At 36.8% G+C, this 21,499-nt stretch overlaps 1 protein-coding gene across 1 annotated transcript in view; it reads right to left on the bottom strand.

The window, feature by feature from the left end:
- The window catches only part of ak5 (adenylate kinase 5), a 138,976-nt gene that overhangs the window by 16,235 nt on the left and 101,242 nt on the right, over positions 1-21,499 (bottom strand). Inside the window, exons 9-11 of the mRNA XM_038291972.1 lie at positions 17,770-17,815; positions 14,906-14,950; positions 6,591-6,754 (exon numbers count right to left, since the gene is read on the bottom strand). Of these exons, the coding sequence (XP_038147900.1) occupies positions 6,591-6,754; positions 14,906-14,950; positions 17,770-17,815 (255 nt within the window). The remainder of the gene's footprint in view (positions 1-6,590; positions 6,755-14,905; positions 14,951-17,769; positions 17,816-21,499) is intronic.

Here is a 21,499-nt window from a genome sequence, read left to right as displayed (position 1 = left end):
TCATTCATGTTGCTTTCCTTATGGGGAAGGCCAGAGTAACACCACTAAAGGTTATCACCATTCCCAGGCTTGAACTGTCAGCTGCTGTCTTAGCTGTGAAGGTGGATGCCATGGTCAAAGCAGAGCTGAATATGCAACTGGATAAATCAATGTTCTGGACTGATAGCACATCTGTGTTGAGATACATTAATAATGAAGACAGACGCTTTCACACATTTGTTGCTAATAGAATTGCAACCATCAGAAATTTCTCTGAACCTACTCAGTGGAATCATGTCAGTACAAAAGAAAATTCTGCTGATTATGTGTCTCGTGGAATGAAAGTTTCAGACTTCCTGAAAACCAGGACGTGGCTGGATGGACCACAATTTTTGTGGAAAGATGAAGAAAAGTGGCCCAAAGGGGTGATTGATGTAGAATTAGATGTCAGCGACAAAGAGATTAAGAAGGAGGCTGCAGTTAACATCATTGGCCTCGACACTCCTGCACCTACTGACCAGCTTATTTCACATTTTTCTGACTGGAGAAGACTTAAAAGAGCAGTGGCTTGGTACCTCAGGCTGAAGTGTGTCTTAAAGGAGAAATGTAGAAGGAGAAAACAGCTGGACCCTTTAATGGACAAGAATGCGTTTGTGCATCAGATGAACACAAGAAGGCGCCAAAGCACAACTAATCACTCAAAAGGTCGAAGTTTGTCATTGGCAGAGCTTCAAAATGCAGAGATCTTCATCATTTTGTACTGTCAGCAGCAGAAATTCCAACATGAAATTGAAGCCTTGTCACACAACTCTAAAGTGAGCCGTATGAGCCCTATCTATGTATTGGATCCTGTTTTGGAAGATAAAGTTTTAAGAGTTGGAGGCCGGCTTCATAGAAGTGCAATGCCAGACGAAGAAAAACATCCAATAATTCTGGCCAAAGAACAACACATCTCCAAGTTAATCCTCAGACATTTTCATCAGGTTCTTGGACATGCAGGACGGGCACATACACTGTCGGCTGTAAGAAAAAGGTTCTGGATTACAAAGGGAAATTCTGCTGTGAGAAAGGTTATTGGTGAGTGCAGCATCTGCAGGCGATATAACAGTCGACCTTTAATGCAAAAAATGGCTGACTTGCCTGTTGCAAGGATTCTCCCAGACAATCCTCCATTTTTTAATACAGGGATTGATTATTTTGGGCCTTTTGAAGTTAAAAGAGGAAGAACATGTTGCAAGAGATATGGTGTGTTGTTTACTTGCCTGGCAAGTCGAGCCATCCATTTGGAGGTTGCAGCTACACTTGATACAGATTCTTGCATCAATGCATTGAGAAGATTTATCAGCAGAAGAGGACAAGTTAAACAGTTATGGTCTGATAACGGAACAAACTTTGTTGGTGCTGAGAGAGAACTGAAAGAAGCTCTTGTTAATCTAAACCAGGACACAATAAAGTCCTTTTTGGCACAGGTGGAAATAAATTGGATTTTTAATCCACCTGCCGCTTCACATTTTGGTGGTGTTTGGGAGCGAATGATTCGTCTGGTGAGAAAGGTACTTAATTCAGTGCTGCGTCAGCAAATTCTTGATGACGAAGGGCTAAGTACAGTGTTCTGTGAAGCAGAAGCCATCTTGAATGATCGCCCTATTACAACCCTCTCAGATGATCCAAATGATTTGGAGCCACTTACCCCAAATCATCTGCTCTTGCTCCTAGGAAAGCCTTCACTTCCCCCTGGAATGTTTACGCCGCAAGATCAGTATGGAAGAAGAAGGTGGAGACAGGTACAATACCTGGCTGATCTGTTTTGGAAGAGATGGGTTCGAGAATACTTACCTTTGCTTCAAGAAAGACAGAAATGGAACGAGAAGCGGAAAAACCTTGTTGTTGGAGATATTGTGGTCATAATGGATCCTTCTGCGCCTCGAGGATCCTGGCCTCTTGGAAAGGTTCTGGAATTGTTTCCAGATAGTCGTGGTTTCGTGAGATCAGTGAAATTGAAAACTAAGTCCAATATTATCGAGAGACCAATTTCCAAACTTTGCATGGTGTATGGTGTCTAAATTAATGTTGCATTTGTATCACATATTGCCTCCTGTATTATTATTGTTTGAGAATTGGCATATTTGTTTATTATGCCAATTAGGGGCCGGTGTATTGGAGCCAAATATGTGTATTTTTTGTTTCTTTTTATTTATTTATTTTTTTGTTTGTTTTGTTTGTGATCACTAGATGGGGCTGTCGGCTCCAGTATATAAATGAAGAGATGACAGGTAATTGACAGGTGTTGAATCCGGAAGGGCATACAAGTTTTTGACCGCTGTGGCGGAGTCTTTGTTATCCCTGTGGCCGTGCATTGTGGAATAAATGATTTTTTATGCACAAAATGGTTCATCTGGCTGGAACAACTTATGTACTGCAAGAGGATCGTTTGAATCACGTTTACACGCGATCGACAGGTACGTTAGCCGCCAGGCGCGTCATAACAAGCAGCAACGGATCAACGCAAAATAGTGCAGTGTGAAACTGGCTATAATATGGCTCATCCTATTTTTAATCAAGAGTGGAGTGCACAACAGCAGCAGCTGTTAGATTTACAGCAGTAAATGTTGAGAGCACTTCTAATGCTCTGTGTGTTGCCTGTCTGCTTCCATAAACAAGAAGAGTTTTTTCGGTGTCTGCAGACATGAAGATATAGTTCCAGGAGGATGTCAGTTCTGCTTTGATGCACATGTTTGGATCTTCTCAGTGTGTGGCAATGAGGACACCATATCTGGTTTGTGCAGTGGGTTAGTGAATGTTCCCCATAAATACACTCAGACATCCATGCCATCCCTGACTGGTGAACTATAGAGGCGATCGAGCTCTGTGTGAGACAGCTTAAGCTGTCCTGAGTCTGTAATATTTTCACTTCCCTCTAATATTTCATAAATTAATCTTTGGGAGGAAAGCTTATCTGATCCGTGGCAGCTAGGAGATAAACCAACACCGAAACCAAATGCATCATTAATCTTTCATGTCTTAGTTTGTAGACTCGGTTCTCTGCTTTTTGTGGATTTTGTATTTCGCAATCCTGCAACATGTTTAGGCTTTGATTTTTTTCCTGTTTAGTTCAGAAATTTCTACTGCTTATATCTGCTCCAGACCTGCATTTTGCTGATGTAAGAGATGAAAAGAAATTCAGAAACTCGGCTTTCTTTAATTTTATTTATTTTTTATGGAAACTTCTGAATCCCTGATTAGCCTTTATTAAGCATAGTGTGTTTAATTCTATTTGGGGAAAAATGTTTGTTGTAATTTTTGTTATAGATTAATTTAAGATGAATCAAAACTAACTTTGGGCTAATCAGACAATTACTTCCAAAATAATCTGATATTTAAATCTAAACAGATGGCCCTATGTCTTTCATTATAGACTTTCTAGGCTTAAATGGTCCACATATCTTTCTGGGTTGCTGTTCATCTATGTCCTAAAGTCACCTTGTAAGCCTGAAATTGGACTGATTAAAATTCATATTTGTATTTTTAAAAACCACACTGCTCCTCCTTTATCTGAGATTCGACTATCCAATGGACCCTCCTTTCCAGAACCCCAGAATAGATCTTACCAGGGAGGCTTAAGGGTGTGATTCCTCTGTAGTTTGAACACACCCTCCAGTGTAGGGGGACCACCACCCCAGTCTGCCAATCCAGGGGAACTGCCCCTGATGCCCACGCAATGTTGCAGAGTCACGTTAACAAACACAGCTTCACAACATCCAGAGCCTTAAGGTTCTCAGGGCGAATCTCATCCTCCCCCGGGGCCTTGCCACCAAGGAGCTTTTTAACCACCTCAGTGACTTCAGCACCAAAGATGGGAGAACCCGACCCAGAGCCCCCAGGCTCTGCTTCCTCAATGGAAGGCATGTTGGTGGGATTAAGAAGGTCTTCGAAGTATTACACCCACCATCAGATAACGTCTCGAGTAGAGGTCAGCAGCACACACCTTCCACTACAAACAGTGATGGTACAGCACTGCTTCGTGCTCCTTAGATGTGGACCAAATCACTTTGAAGCCATATGGAAGTCTTTCTCCATGGCCTCCCTGAAGTCTTCCCATGCCTGAGTTTTTTAGCCTCAGAGAACAGCCGAGCCAACTGCCACTTAGACTGCCCCTAAACATCAGCTGCTTCCTGAGTCCCACAGACCAATTAAGCCGGTAGGAAAGCATCAGTTTGACAGCTTCCCTCATCATTGAACTACGGTCTAGGGTGTCCAGGTGCCAAGAGCACATATGGACACTCTTATGCTTGAACATGGTGTTCGTTATGGACAATCCATGACGAGCACAGAAGTAAAAAACTGAACACCACTCAAGTGCTGTTCATGTGGGCCATTCCTCCCAACCCCGAACCCCAGGTGTCACTGTCATTGCCCAGGTGAACTGGCCCAAGTGGCTGGGAAGAGAGGGATGTCTGGGCTTCCCTATTGAAGCCGCTACCCCCATGACCCAACCCCAGATAAACAAAAGAGGCTGCATGAATTTGTATTTTGATATTAACCCAGGCACAATTCCCTATTATTTCACCTATTTCCTCAAATAAAAGAGTAGAGATGACTGTACAGCATGATGCAGCCGCCACCATGCTAACAAGTGATAGAATTTGTGGCTTTGAGATTTAAACAGCTCAAACCTCCTTTTATTTTAAAGTAAAACTTTGTTTTCTCCCTAAAACTTATGCTCTCCCAAAATCAACTCTATTGAAAATGTTTAGACTACTCTCTGACTTATTTTCCTTTAATCCTTACTGCAGCCCTGTGCTCAATCGTCACCATGTTTGATCAGGACAGTCATTACTGCTGCCCAATATGCTCTGACGTGCTTGTGAGTGGGTGCCTGATTATAGTAATTAATTGATGGATATAGCAAATAACAAGTAGACACCAATGAACAAGACCAACAACTATAAAAGCTTTGAAACAAAATATAATTGAACATGGAAAAAAACAGACACAGAGATGCCTTTGGGAAATCTCTATTTTGCCTCTTTATAGTAATTGGCAGAACAATTAAGCACGGTAAAAAAAATACCAGCATGTTAAAAATATATTAGTAGCACATAATGTCTAAAATAAACAATGCAGACATTTCTAATTTGGGCCCAAACCAGGTCCCAGTCTTATAAAGTCTAAGCGAGAAGACTGCATGCATTTTCCCCATTGTAATATTTTGTTCCTTTGCTTTTATATTAAATTGAATTTTAAGTGACGCATATAAAAGCAGTTCTAGCAGTTTGCCCACAAAGCTGTGAACCTAAAGGGCAAAATGAAGAAATTCAAAAACTGTATTCAGGTTCACAGTATCTGCAGTAGAACTGAGCATAAAAAGCCCAACAGGGCTAAGCTGACCAGTTCACAAGGACTTACTAGTCTCTATTAACTAAATTTTGACCCTGAAGGGAAAAAGTCTTACAGATTGACTAAAACTGCAACATACATAACTGTTCATCCTAATTAACTCTGTCTAAATAAAATAGTCTAAAAATATTTCTTCAGATTTCACCTAAATACTAAATAAAGTAAATTAGAAAAATGAGTTCTGCACAACTTTTAAGAAATGGTTGACTACCTGAGCTGACCATTGGTAAAATAAAAGTGCTAATAAAAAAAACAGCCAACAGGACCAAAGTATCTCTGGAGGAGCTGCAAAGATGTACAACGCTCAGGTGGAAGAATCCATTAACAGGGCAGTTAGTCAGTTTGTAGCAAATTGGGTTTTAATATTAGAGTTAAACCTTGTTTATCATTTGAGGCGAGGAAACGTCATGGTGCTGCAAGGTTTTGAACCTCTTTAGATTTTGGTGACATGATCTGTATACATGCATGTCATACTGCTTGCATAGGCTGGATTATTTGTACCATGCAGCATTACGGTTCATCTCTGGTCTAGGAGCCCTAGCTCACTATTTTCTTCTATACACCCATGTTGGTTGGACTGACCCGTCCACCTGCAGATTCCGCATTGGTATATTTTTATTTATAAAGCCCCTGACCTTCTATCTCTTATCTCTAATTGTTAGAAAACTTCCAAGGGGTTATCATCTGTGCTCAGACAACTTCATTCTATTTTCTGTGCCCAAGGTTCGTACTGAGAATGGGAAAAAATATTTTCAGTTTTCTGCTTCTTCAGATTGAATCAGCAGCAGAATGACCTAAAGTTGACAGAAATTGTTTCTTTTATTAGTTTGTACATAAGATATTATTTTGCAAAGGCTTTGATTAATATTGATAAAGTGTTGTTCTGCTTATGTATATATGTCATATTATGTATATATATATGTTGTTATTAAACTTGCTCAGGTCTCTCTTGTAGGAGATTTGTAATTGCAAAGAGACATACCTGGTAAATAAAGGATACAAACAAATGCAGGCAGGAATCTACTACAAAATGTGAAATTTGCTCTTTGAAAATGAAATGTACTGTTTGTAATTCAGTTCTGTTCTGTTTTATGCTGGTCTATCACAATAAATCCCAATGCTTTCAAAGCTCAGTTTTTCTTTGTAGCGGAACTAATTGCAATAAAGTTTATGGAGCAATATGTGTTTGAATTATCATTAGGAACCAAACTAACCTCTGGCAATTTCTCTCCTCTCTCCAGAATGTCCCGCAGGTGGCGTCCTCTCTCACTGTGGCCCTGCAACTCGCCACATAACAGGTCGCCCAGGGTGACGCGGCGCAGACCAAACCTCTCCTCCATCCGTTCACACTGCACAGCCTTACCAGATCCCGGGCCACCTGACAGAGGCAGATGAAAATCACTCAATATCCTCTGCAGCCACGAAAAGGAACAACAGGGGCAGGATGAAGTGGAGGAAATTGAAAGGTGAGAGAAGAGCATAAAAAGGCAGACAAGAGGATGGTGAGAGTGTTCAGTCTTATAGTGGGTATTAAAGTGTTGATGACACAATATTGACATTTTCTAGTATTTTTTGTAGAGCAAAACATTTAATATGAATGATGAATGTAATAATTTTAGGGGGGGGGGGGGGCAGTGTCGGGTGGATGATAATCTCCCGAAAATGATGATGGATGATGTTCCAAAGCTAACTGTTATTAGCTTCTCTAATAGTGAAGTCAAAGCCTAACTTAATAATAATAACATGGCTCTGTTTTCTATCTTCAATTCAAAAATATGTTATTAACCCCAAAGGGAAATTAAATGCTGCAGTAATTCATATTTTGTTTTTTTAAATCAATTAGTTATACAGTAGATCTTGATAGCTGTAGGCATATGTTTGAAAGATCTGTGATTTGAACAAGGTCCAGAGGAATGTATGTTGTGTTTTTTATAGAGGTGATATTTTGGGCTGAAACGGGCAGATCTAACAACCCTGGCAGTAAAGGACAGGCGGAGTGGCTAGCTATACCTTTAAATGGTAAATGGCCTGTACTTATATAGTGCTTTTTTCAAGTCGGGAGACGCTTTACACTATATTCAGTCATTCACCCATTCACACACACATTCACTCAGAAGGCTGGAGGTTTGTTCTGGGTGGTTTTGTCCTGGAAAGTGTGATGCTTCCATATTCCTCAGCATAACTGATTTCAAAACATCCTTCTTAACACGAGCAAACTGATTTAGAAAACCTTCCTCTGAGTTCACTGGGTGGAGAAATACAGTTTTGCTGCTTAACAAAATTAGCTAATAAAATACGACATTTGTATATTTTATTTCTCAGTCTGTAATTGGATAATAAACATTGAAATATTTTTGTGGCAACTGTTAAATCACCTATGTTTAATTGCTTGTATAATTCTTCAACATAATTGGTTGAAAAGCATTATTAATCATTTAAGAGTTAAAAGAAAGAAAACTGTATTTTAGGGAATTTAGATAGTTTAAGCAGGTAATTTATTGGGCGAAAAATACAGGTGGAGCCTAATAATTAGCAACAGTAAGTGACACTAGATGTCACTTAGTGACAACACTAAGTGACATCAATGCAGTTTAACACAATGACTAATGTGTTCAAGGCTTTATTTGTTAATAAAGGTTTTTTGCTTACAGCTAATAAAAAAAAAACACTTTTAAAGTCAAATATTAAATGTGACAAATAAATTAATAATATAATTTCAACACAGGAATGTAGGCTGTGTGAAAAGTGTGTTTAAAACCTGCTTATAGATTATAATTTCCAAAAGGTATTTTTGATCTTTGCCTAATCTGAATTCCTGTTTTAATTAGGAACTTAACACAGATGAAACTGATGCACTTCACTTCTTTTCATTGTGTTTTCTGCGACACCCAAAGTTTTTTTTTTGAACAGTCATTCTTTTTTCTTCCCCATCAGCAGCTTCCAGCAAAACTGTATCCTCACCCATGCTATGCATAAATATAGGGGCTTTTTATCTCTTTATTTCCTCTGTAACCAACACCCTAGTGTCATGGCACTCATCTTTTAGTCACTAGCTTTGTCAAACATCTGCTTTCCTGTACACCAAATTACAGGCTTTATGTATAAGCACACAGTCGATTTTGTTGCCATGTACAGTAAACATTGATAAGCTTCTGAGCTTTTCGGGTTGTTCTGGTGTTCCCATCTACTGCCATGGACTTAACAAAGTCCAAAAATATATAGCTGGCTGTAACATTAAGCAATTATGTCATACTATCCTCCAGTCCAGTGTTGTAGCATGGTGAGGGATCGATAAACCACCTTGTTTTATGAGAGATAAATTACTCTGTTACCATTTTAGAGCCATCATTGTTCAATGTGAATAAAAAGCTGATCATATTTACCTGAGAATGAGCAGAATTAGCTTGGTGGTGGAAGTAAACCGACAACATGAGTGAAACTTTTCTAATCCTGGTCATGTCTGTTCTAATTTCACAATATTCCCTTTTAGCATTCCTATTAACATACCGCTACTTTTTTTGAATGTATTAAGTAAACGTATTTTTCCTAAAACTCTTTTTCTGGTGCTCACTCAGAGCACATCTCACAAGGTCTTAATGTACAGCTGAAAGCTGGTAAAATCATTTACATTTTACTATTTGGCTGAATGCAGCTTTCACACACAGATGGCCTCCGCCGTTCTCACAGTAGATCACACTTTGCTTGAATTTAGATGAGACTAATATTTTACAAATTATAAAACCAGGGAGAAAAAAGTGTCATTTACATATGAATATGCACAAATAAAGCATTTTCTGTCTGGCAAATTAATCATACTATTGGATTAAGGTCAGAAAAGGGTGGTAGAGTATGGGTTATAATGCTTAGTGTTGGTTCAGGTGAAATGTAGAGCACTGCTAAGAAGCTTGGTGAAGCAGCGATCTATCAAACGCAGCCTGGGGCAAAGTAATACAAGTTGGTGCTTTACATTTATCGATATCCTTGACTCCCTGCTCTCAGCTCACATTCAGAAATAAAAGTCCTCATCTCCATTTCCTCAGAGAGAGCAGACTGATATGAGCTGGCCTGGAGTTACTGACAAGATCTCTAGAAACAAGGGGAGGGGAGATTATAGATTTGTCTGTTGTGCTTTCATCAAAAAGGCAAAGATATAACCTGCTAATAGCCAGAAGGTCATAAGCAGGTAATTCAGATTTCATAAAAGCTATACATTGAGAACCAGGAGAGGCTTTTTATCAGAGAATTTATGGAGAAATAGGAGAATTCTAACATTATATTATCTTTCTTCTTAATTATGCACACTGACCAAAATGTTAAATGTTGAGTGATTTGGAAGTCAGTGCACATGCAGACAAGCTACATCTTTACAAAAAGGTGTAGCAAATAATAATGTTGTGCGAAGAAATTGTTCTTTTTTTTTTTTTTCAGATTTTCTATCCCTAATACTATCAATGCTTTTTTACCTTTGTTTAATTTTTGCAACCTAATTAAAATTGATTCATGATTATCCACAAATTAATTTCGATGACGCTCAAAAACGTTTATTCCTCCAAACAAACCAATAAGAAAACAATATATGCCTTTTTTTTATTATGGTAAATCATCTCATGAAAATTTACAATTGTAATATCTGAGCGTATACAAGGTTTTTTTTAAAAGAACAAAAATAAAACATAAATTATTCAAAATTTATGGGTTATCTTCAGAAATGTACTCCTCAGGGGCTTTTACTTTCCATAACCTGCAATGGTGCTAATACTCTGTCATAGTTTTTATGTGGTTACAGTTCAATGCAGCAATATATTCTAAAAAAACATATACAAAATCTATAGTGCAAAGCATAACAAAAAAAAAAAACACTTCAGCCAGGAAAATCACATGCAATTATATCTATTCTGCTATAGTGTAGTCTGTTCTCCTAAATTCTCCATTGTCATATAATATTAATTGGTTTTCTGTAGGATTTAAAGATTTTCAGAAAAACTGAACCTTGCAAGGTGATTTGAGTGTCAGCACATTGGTTCATCCTGTTTCTACTTTCTCTCAAGGTTTGAGAATCTCAAATATTCAAGAATGTGTGTGAACTCTCCAGATATAAAAGGACACAAGTTGACACAAAGGGAAAGGAATGAAGAAGAGTGATGCTACGAAAGCAAAGCAAGGTCGACATTAATGCGTGAGGTATAAAGGAAATCACCTAATTCTATTACCTTAATCTGCTCTGTTGAATAATTATTTCCTTCATGTTTCAGTGGGTAATATTCAAATCTAAATGAGTCTAAATAATAAATGGGTTGAAGCAGAGACGGGCTTATTGCCTCCACTAATTGGGATGCCTCAGGTATTCACATAAGTGGAGATGATCATTGGCAGTGAAAGCTCTAGGGAGCAAATACACACACCCACCCACACACGCACACAAGGATAAGTGAGAACGTTTATTGAGGAATGTGAGGGTTTGATAAAAATGACTCATCACTCCATCTTGCTTTGTATTAATTGTAATTTTTCAGTAATAATCTTTGACTCTTTGGCTTTTAGGTGTTTTGAACCAATTTTAATTTTACAATCCATTTGTATCTATTGTAACTTTATGACCTCTACATTTTGTTTTTCTTAGTAAAATATTATAGTTAAAAAACACTGATTACCTAAAAATGTGGTTATCTTGCATGATCAAAACAAAAACTGGATATAAGGTTAACTGAAACTGCAAAATGCATAAAATTAGTTAGGTACCTTTTAGGTTATTTAAGACAAACAATACATATAGATCTACAGCGTAGAAGGAAACCACCTGTTCTTTATTTGGTTTTAATTACGTTTAAACTTCATCAGGTTATAGATGGATCATGATGGATGCATCTTTTCATAAAACCTAAAACCTGAGAATATTCTATGTAAAACTATTTACACCACATGATTCAGAAGCAGGACTGCTCCGTGGTGCAGTTTGTAGCACTGTTCCGGGTTAAATTCCCGGCCTGGGGTCTTTCTGTATGGTGTTTGCATGTTCTCCCCAAATATGCGTGGGTTCTCTCCAGGTACTCCCACTTCCTCCCCACAGTCCAAAAACATGAGTGCTAGATAATCTGTTTCTCTAAATTGTCCTTAGGTGTGTGTGTTTGCATTGATGTAAGCCTCTCTGTTGCCCTGCGACAGACTGGCGATCTGTCCAGAATGTACCCTGCCTCTCGTCCATAGACTGCCGGAGATGGTAGCTGCACTGCGACGCTGACGGAATAAGCAGGAGAAGTTGGATGGATGATACAGAAACTCATCTCTAGCAGCAATAATTGAAGTTTTTGTTCCTGTACATCTATAAATATTTTACCTTATTGTAAGGAAATTTTGCCCTGATCAAATGCCCATGTACATCACATCATGAATATGAACCATTTTATTTCAGAGGTATTGATTGATTGACTGATTAATTGATTAACTTTATTGCTCTCACAGAAGAAAAATGTACTTGTTACATCAGCTCAAATAGTCAAAAAGAAGAAGAAGGTGCCAAAGAAAGAAAATGTCTTTAGGGCTACAGCCCTAATGGCGAACACTTATTCTTTTCTGCTTTGGCTAAAAAAATCCTTTCTAATTAGGACATTTTGAATGCATCTCTTTTCACAACCATTTTTTGGTGTGTGATGTTGGTCGTTTTGTCTCGTTAAGCACTTATTCAGGAGTCGTCACGTGAGGCTGAAATGTGATTTTAACCGAGCTATTAGCAACCCATTTGTTTTCAGTGGAAATCTATATTACCGTAAATTGAAGCTAACACTGTTTCTGTAACATAAGAACGCTGAAAACGGTTTCCTTTGTTCAGAACATAATGGCCGTCAAATTTTGTCTATTTAGATTTCTCTATGCTTATAGCTTTCTGATGCCATTTCTGGGATGCAAAAAGTCAAATTTTTATATGTTCAACCCAATTTACAATTCCTATATGATTTTGTACTTTCAGAGCTATTTTGATTCAGTTTTTATAGTACTAATATAGAACAGTATACATTTATAATGTATTTATTTTTTTGTTGCATACAAATTTATATAAATATGTATTTTCATACAAACTGTAAAACATCTATTTTTGCTAAGATGACCTCAGTTTAAACCTTTTAGGTCAGTGATGCATAAACAGTGGCGCCCTGCAAATATTTTCATCACAGCCTGTTTAAACAGGGCTGTTTTATCTATATGGAAAATATTAAATACTCGGAAAACATAAACCATAAACATTTTCATAAACATTAAACCTTGTTAGAGTTTCAGTCCTGGAGAAACTTAAAATATGTGTTATGAGATCTGATCAGCGTCCATCGCTGCTGGTGGGATGTTTTGAGTCCCTTTGCACAGAATGTAAACAGGTAAATCCTCTCTGATCTTAATAAAGAGTGGTTTGTCTGACTATTTCAGAAACTGATGGAGAGCAAGACAGAAAAGCTTTTCCTGTTCTGCAGCACATAATTAGAGGAAAATGTCACCCAGGGTATAAAGGAAGAGTCACCCAGCAGACACGGATGTGACTCTGAACAATGTTTGTGCCACTTAATGAGTGGGTGGCCACTCCAGCTAACATTTCTCTCATTTAACGACTTTTCTGTGATGCAGAAAATCTAACTAAAAATACATAGGCTTCTTTTAAATATGCTAACTCCTTCATTTAAAGCTACTAAATCAAGTTTAACATGCTCAAGCTGCTGCTAGTTGAACACAGACGTGGCTGCTAATATAAGATGGACTGGCCTTTATTGGACATTTAAGAAAAAGTAGTTTCCAAAGTAAACTCCTTTTCATACTGACTCAAACTGATTAGAAGCAACCAATGCTAAGATTGCTACTGCTCTAATGTGATGGTATATCTGAATTTTAGTGTTAAGTTCTGCTGTCTAGTTTTGATCGCAGAACACATTGAAATTGTTCAAATATTGCATTAAAAACCAAGTCTATCTTGTCCTTAGGCTAATATTTTAGATTTCAGATGGTGCCATGTTTATTATCTCGATTGCGTTGGTGGAAAATAATAGAGCACATTTACTTAATACAGTTCTTATGTACATGTTTTGAGTATCTTTACTTGAGTATATTTTTGGGTGTGTACTTAACTTTCAATTCACTACTTTTCAAAGTCAAATATTGTACCTCTATCAGGCAAGTTTCCATTCCTTCTTTTTTATTTTGAAGCTCTACTTTGAACTATCTAAATGTTAACAGTTCAAAGTGGAAATGTATGCAATTTTTAAATTGGCCTTAAGCTTTTGATCAGGAGTGTATAATGAGGTGTAAACAAGATGAGGATGTCCAGCCCTCAAAATGCTCAGGAAGGAGACTGGTTTGGACTGAGAGATGTAGTAGATTATTGAACACTAATGTACCAATAACTACATCAAATATTACATATCAAAATGTACCGTAAAACCTACCTATGACAATGAAAATACCAAAACTATACAAACATGCGAAAATTATCCAACGCAACAAATTCTCCCATAAAAATGAAATGAGTACAAAACACATTGATGGAAGAAATTAAATGAGGCTAGACTGAATGATGTGGATTGACAGAGTGGATCTCACTGCCTGAGTTTAAGTAATTTTTACTTTTGTGGGAAGAATGTGATTATTTCAGTCTATATGACGCAGGGGAAGAGGCTGTTGGTGAATCTGTGTCCCATGATTGTTTTGTAGCTCCATCAAGCAACCAGTCCCATTAGTTGGATCCAATGGGTATACTTTGGGTATATTTTTTATGTATTTTTTTTACTTTTTTCAAGGCTGCACTTAAAAAAAAAGAGAACTGTTCTTAACTAAATTTATTTTTAACACTTGTGTATACGAAATAAATCAGTCTAAGTATAGTGGGATTAGCCTAGTTTTACTAAGACTACAGGTTACAGATATGTTTTGTAGAGAGAGGAGATGGCATTTAATGTTTAATTATTTACTTATGTTTTGGGCCTTTGTATTGTACAGTAGGTCCAGCCAGAGATCAAACATGTGGATGCCCAGGTATCTGAAAGTCGTAAAGGTTTTCCCATGTGGCCCAGTCTGCTTTCTAAAATCTTCTGTCTTTTTGGTGTTTTGTTGAACAGCAGAGATGTACCCCATGTATCCCGTTTCCTTTGTATCTGAGATGAGCCTAACAGTGATTATGTCATCTGAATATTTGACGCTGGTCTTTTGGTGATACATTTTTTTTTTTTGTGCACAAATGTGAATAGACCCCTCAAGGCCCTATGAAGATCTCTGAAGCTGTTGAGAGAAACCCTGTACCCACAATAGTTAGAAAGCCGCTCAAAGAAGAAAATGACTCCATCTAATCTAAAAGCAATAATTAAGCGAGGTTACAAATTAAAAAAAGGTCTTATGAGCTAAAATAAGGGATGGCTTTGATAACCATTTTTAGATTTGGAGACAAAAAGGGGCAGCTGAGAACACCATCTGAATTGTTCGGACATCTCTGGTCTAGAGCATAGGGAGAGTGAAGCTGTGCGATACTTTGGATATAAAAGTGTTTTAGATTACGAACCCATCATGAAGATAACCTTTGGTTTCTTCTGTTCTTTGCAGTAACCTGTTGGAAGAAAAAAAAAACAGTCATGTTTAAACATGGAATACAAACCAAGACAAATTGTGTCATCGAGGCTGATGATCTCTCTAAATATGTCCATTCTGAAGCTTAAAATCAAGTCTGGACTCTTAAGCCATTCAGTAACAACCTCAAAGTCATTGTGAAGGTCACATTAGGGGATTAAGAAGTGCAGAGAATTGACCTTTGATAAAAATGTCAAACCCAGTACACGAAAGCTACAGATGGTATTCTACCAGATAGAACATGCTCAAAGAAACGACATTTTCTGTGGCTGAATATTTACAGAACCTGACAGGACTAACATGAAATTAACTTTGACTGAATTCAATTATAAGCCCTTTAATTATTTTGATATTAGGTCATTTCAAAGCAACACATATGCAACAGCTGAAACTTTAACAGTAATGAAGGACATGGGGTTATGGTAAAGCCGGGGCCTTTCTGAGATTACAAATTGACCCTTTGCATATATGGGGCCCACACTGATTGCAATCCTTTCCCTCGCAACCTGTCAAAGACTAAGTGGGCATTAAACAGGAATAGACAGGTGTGCAGGGTGCACTTCAGCAGAGTATAATACCATATGAATTCAGAAGAAAATCATAGAAATATATATATATATATATATATATATATATATATATATATATATATATATATATATATATATATATATATATATATATATATATATATATATATATATATATATTTTTTTTTTTTTTTTTTTTTGACAGGATAAGATTGTCTTGTAGGAACATGTTGAGTAGAGGAGTAGCTGCTTATTACTCATGAAGTAAAGTTAATCCAGACTGATATAAACAATCTGTGTAAGTGAAGTTTTAACCTTTGAGGCAGGGCAGGTCTCTTTGGAAAAACGCTAATTTACATGGCTTTCTTTTACTACTTTATATTTGTATGTAAAATTGTGTCTCAATTATTTTTATACAATGATTTTCAGTGGCTAGTGCATAATGAAAAACCTTTAATTTAAAATGTCTTTCTTTCTTTTGTCCTTTAATGCACTTTTGACTGACTTACATTATGAATTATGCTTTTACAGAGCTATTTATTTTCAGCCCTCTTATTTCTGTTATTAATATTCATTTAACTAAAAGTGTGGGGTTCAGCTGCTACACTGTTTTACCCCAGAAAAGTGAAGGTAACCTTTTGCACCTAGTTTGATTGAGTAAATTTACTCAAATTGTGTTATTAAAGTGTATCTTGTGTTAATAGCTACAATATGTAACACCTAGAGAAATTAGGTAAAATCTACCCAAACTAGCCAACAGGGCCGCACAATTAGTCTAAATGAAAATTACCACCTTTTTTTAAACAGAAAAATGGGAACAATATTATTATGATATACAGTTAAACTTAAGGAACTAATGTTGAACATCGCACAATTTTCTTGTTACAAGTTTTTCCTTTTCTAAATGGTTCTGTAAAGTTAATTCCTGGCACAGGTAGTAACTGCCTTTGAAAGCAAAAATCTTTGGATACATATCTTTCTGTTACATTTTGGTACCTTTAACAAAAAGGTAGGATTTACACATTTTAATCTAGTCAATTTGCAAATTATTCAGTAATTATTAGCAAAATAAGCATCCTGTTGACACAGAAGCTGGGAGATATGGAAGTGCTGATGTCTATGGGCATCCATCCGAGCAACAATGCCGATCAGAACCTGAGCAGATCTTCTATCTAAATTAACACTGCAGAGAACCAGAGGCAGAATGGGCTCACAACAGAAAACTTTTAACTGCCTGGTTTGGATTCTAGTTCACCAAGTTACTGTCTAAGACAACATTTGTCCTGATGTAGCCTAATCCTTTGGACTGGATAGATCTTTATCAATCACCACCCTATGAACTCAGCTGGTAAACTGTTTTTTTTTTTTTTTTTTCTTTTTAATAAATCTACTATCCTACTAACTTCAGTGTTTTGGCAGTTTTTTGGCTGTATTATGACTAAATGTTACTTATACCGGTTTCTACATATATCTAATATTGCAACAGAAGCATGGAGAGAACAATAAGAGAAGTAAATCATCTTTTTCAAATCCTATAAATAGCTCATTTATCTCTTTAACATTGAAACTATTTGCAGGTATCAGTGTTTCTTTCTTTAAAAAAATCCGTAAAAGTTTTTTGTATTCATAAAAGATTATTTTCTTTATCCATGTAAATCAGGTGAAAACAAGAAGGGGAATTAACAGAATCCGTCAATTCTTCTTGCATTAGTATTTTTCTAACTTTTTAATAAAATATTTTCTTTTCATTGAGAAAACCATCTCTTTATAAGTAGTTGTAGGATTTAAAAAAAAACACACTGATTTTTGATTATGTGGATGGTTTCAATATATGCTCATAAAAATAATTATTATTAATAAATTCAGGCCAGGTTTGATCAAATTACTAGTTGATTTAACAGAGTCAGTTTAAACTTAAATTTAGGAATGAAACAAGATTACAGCCTCGGTGCATCATGTATATGCAAACCTTTAACCACCATAAAGCATACATTCAGAGCTTTCTGTCCTTTCAGTTTGTTAGGAAGATGAAAGGACATCAGGTCTCACTCACATTCAACAGTAAATCAACCCACAACTTTCCCTAGATATTAGCCTGTCAATAATGTTGATGCAGTGAAAACAAACCCACACACACATAAGCTACAGAGGTCCATTCAAGGATCTGGTCAATAATGCTAAATCTACATGACATTTAAAGTATCTCCAGGGAACAGGGTGTTTCTGGTGAAATCAGCAGCTGGGATATGAGCTTATCTAATGAACTTACCTTCTGTGGCTCCTTCAGCATACCCAATATTGTCCTCCTCATCAGCCTATAGAAAAAAGAAGAGAATATGTTAACAGTTGACTGTGAATTCAATTTCCTTTAAAAATCCAGACAGCCTTGTTAAAAAAAAAAAAAAAAGTTTAAATGCTGATTGGTGTCTGCATTCAACTTTAATTGTGAATTGTTTTATTCATATCCATTATCATGATTTATGTATAACTGTGTCTTGTTTTTAAACTATTCATCATTTTCTTGTTTTGGGATGGCCTCTCTACTGCCTGTTCAAACCTCCTTAAAGATGGATAAGTTCAGCTCCCTTTGTCATTGACTCTCCATGTGAGCTAGCTCTCATGGTTTCTACTAATCTGCACCTGATTGGTTGACCGACTGAGTTCTGAAAGTTAACTCTATTGCAAATCCTTTATTGAACTCAACAGACATTAAAAAACATCCCTCTGGACTACTTGTCAGCTGCATTGCTTTTTTACTTAATTAGAAGCACCAGGCATAGTTATTCACTGCAATGTTATACAATTAATCCCTTTCTTTAAAACAAAAAAAATCTAATGAAAAATTAAATGCATCCTTGTGATCTGTTGCCATGGCAACAAAAACCCCTTTGCACTACCCACTAAGCATTAACCGTATACCTTTAAAGCAGTTAGCACATTTATATATATGTCTGTAAAGCAATGAAAGCCCAGATTGCATTAAAGTACCACAGTAATGCCAGAAAGGACAGTGGAATCATTTGATAACTGAACAACACACAGGCCTTTATATAACCTCTGTAAATTTTAAGATCTGAAGTTGAGATTGTGAAACTCGGTGAAACTACCTGTAAATAAAGGTTACACAAAATAATAATAAATCATAAACATTGTGATCGTGTGTTTATAAGCTATGAATTGTTGTTCTGGTAAGCTGTTAACAATTGTCCAAACAGGGTCTCTGTTGTAAATGAGAACTTGTTTCTCAGTGAAAAAACTTGGTTAAATAAAGGTTTGATTAAAATAAAAACGTTTTCTTAGCCCAACTCAGGACATTTTTTTAGACTATGTCCCACTTAGTATTGTTGTACAATTGCAATGCAAAGTTCAGACCACAAAGATATTCTGAGGTCTACACAAAAGTCTGTTGAGGAATCTGCAGCCAGTGGAAGAGCCAGTTTTCAGCTGCTGTACTAGAATCAAACGCCTGCAGAGAGCCAGGGCAGGTCTGGGTGAAACGGCAAAAGGTCGAACTTCAAGTCAAGCAATTTGTTGTGTTCTACTGTGCAGCATTCTAGTTCTGGCGACGTTTACTGAATACATTTATGATGCTCCTTTTGGTTTCATAGAGTAAAACTTTTAAGATCAGGTATTTAACATCAAGTAATTTCCTTTCATGCTTTAATATCAGTAGGTTTCATATTTGGTCTCTGCAGTAACAGCTGCAGAACTCTGGGAATATTTTTAGGAAGCCAAAATGTGGTATATAATGTTCAATGGAAAGTTGTTGGGACTTTATTTAGTTTAAACTTCTTTATACAAGCATGTCTATCTGTAGGGCCATGTCAATCTAAACAAAAACTGTTTCATTTAATTTGGCATATTTTCTAGTTCAAAATTCCCTCCTTTTTGTGAAAATCTGTAACCTTTCGAGGTTTTTCTCTGCTTATTTCTGAGCGGTGTTATTGTTTTCGAATAAGTAAACAGAAATACATTTCTTTTTTACTTGTCTTTTTTTGCTATCATACAGCCCCAAGCAGTTAAAACACATCAATTTAAAAGACATTTTTTTATCTCCTGTAATTGCACTGCCTATAATCATGAATCTGATCCTATTTCTTCCTCATTAATCAGTCTTTTGGATATTAGAAAGGAGGAAGAACCTTGATGACAAATCTTGCATTTGCAAAATAATTTATTTCATAACCCAATCCTTTCTATGAAAAACAGCTTTCAAAACTCAACAAACCTTTGAGTTTGATATAACTTATGTAATAATATAACTGGTAATTTTATAAGCCACAAAAAAAAAATGCCTCATGGGTAATTGCTGAGTAATTTCTGTTCAGCTATTGAAAAATAAAGATTCAAAGACATCCGACGGTGAGCTCTGACAGTCCTGAGATGTTTTTGTTATTGCTGTGGGTCTGTTGGCATTTTAAACTGTGCAGATTTAATCGTGCAGCGCATTTACAAAAATCTGAAACAAACATCTATTGTCTTCACTCCGAACAATTCAGCATGGGCTTTCACCTCCTTTTCTTTCACATCCCACTGCAATGCATTTCGATCTCCAAAAGAAACCATTAACAGCTAAAAAATAGCAAGCCTCATGCATTGAATGTTGCGTAAGTTGACTGTCTGGCAGCTACGTGCAGAAAAGCAAATAAAATTGATACATTCTCTATTATCAGTCTGAAATACCTCCAAACAATAGGTTAATCTCTTTTTCTCAAACTGAGCAGCACAGCAGACAAAATAGATGCTTTACAGCAATAGGCAATACAGCTGATTTAAAAAAAAATAAAAAATCACAAAGCAATGTTTAAATTTAAGTTTGACTCAGTCCTCCTTTCTAACATGACTCCCTAAGGATTTATCTGCATATCTGTAGATGGGAGGTAATTAAAAGCTGCTCTTTCAACATGAATGACTCGGATTGCTCCAACACCTACAGTGTTTTCATTAAACTGGGTCCTTTAACAGTTATGCCAATTTTATCAGGGCAAAAACTAAACCTGTTTGATGTTCTTTAGAAACCAAATCCAAGGAGATGGGTCAGGGGAAATAATTAACAATTTTTTCCTGCTCTAACACAGAAGGCAGATTCTTTGATGTTCTGAAAGTTAGAAAACAAATATGTGCAATCTTCTGTTTAAAGTTAACCAGAGAGATCTACTAATAATGACTAACCAGCAGTAAGGTTATTCAAAAACCATTGGTTACTTGTTAGCAATTAGAACTGCAACCTTATGTGTTTTATTTGCTTCAGTTTGCTCTTATCTGGGTAAATATTATACGTAAGCTCGTTAAAACACATCAGTTTTTAGGGGTATACTGGTTTCTCGATTATTCTTCTCCATTGATATTTTGATTTTGTTTTTTATATTCATATTTGCATATCAATTCCTCCTAGTCTTTTCCTGCATGTTTTATTGTTTTTCTGTAAGATTTCTCACATTTTCTTAACTACTTGTCTGCATGGTAGCACAAGTGTTAAATTAGCTTCCTTACAGTGAGAAGGACCAGTGGAGTTTGCATGCCGTGTCTATGCATGAATCTTAGTTTTGCCTCCCACCACAGTCCAAAAAGAAACAGACTTAAGGCCAATATATGCTTCTGACGCATAGCCTTTGCAACCGTCAAATCTGTCTCTGTGCACGACCACGCCCAACACGCAGAGGTTCGGCAACCATTGTCGCCTACCACAAAAATATACTGACTATGCGTCGGACGATCGCAAACCCGCACAGGCCTTAAGCGGAATTGCGCCCACAAAAACGAGCTGTGATTGGTCCTTGGTATGCCTTTCTGGCTGTCTGTGTGGTCGTCCATCTTGATTCGGTGCCAGGGCGCGCCATTTTTTAAAACCGAGGAACAACTACAATGGACCACTGCGACAAAAGGTTAATCGAGGACGTTTGGAAGTACAACCTCTTGTACGAAGCCTGAGACAAAAATTTATAAAGATTCCAAGGTCTCTGCCAGAACAAAGTGCTCGTGACCATCCGCCAAAGTTC

This window comes from Cyprinodon tularosa, unplaced genomic scaffold (assembly GCF_016077235.1).
Source record: "Cyprinodon tularosa strain WSP-4 unplaced genomic scaffold, ASM1607723v1 ctg304, whole genome shotgun sequence".
Classification (NCBI taxonomy): Eukaryota; Metazoa; Chordata; class Actinopteri; order Cyprinodontiformes; family Cyprinodontidae; genus Cyprinodon; species Cyprinodon tularosa.
Note: the sequence above shows the minus strand (reverse complement) of the source record. Positions and strands in the feature narration are given on the sequence as shown.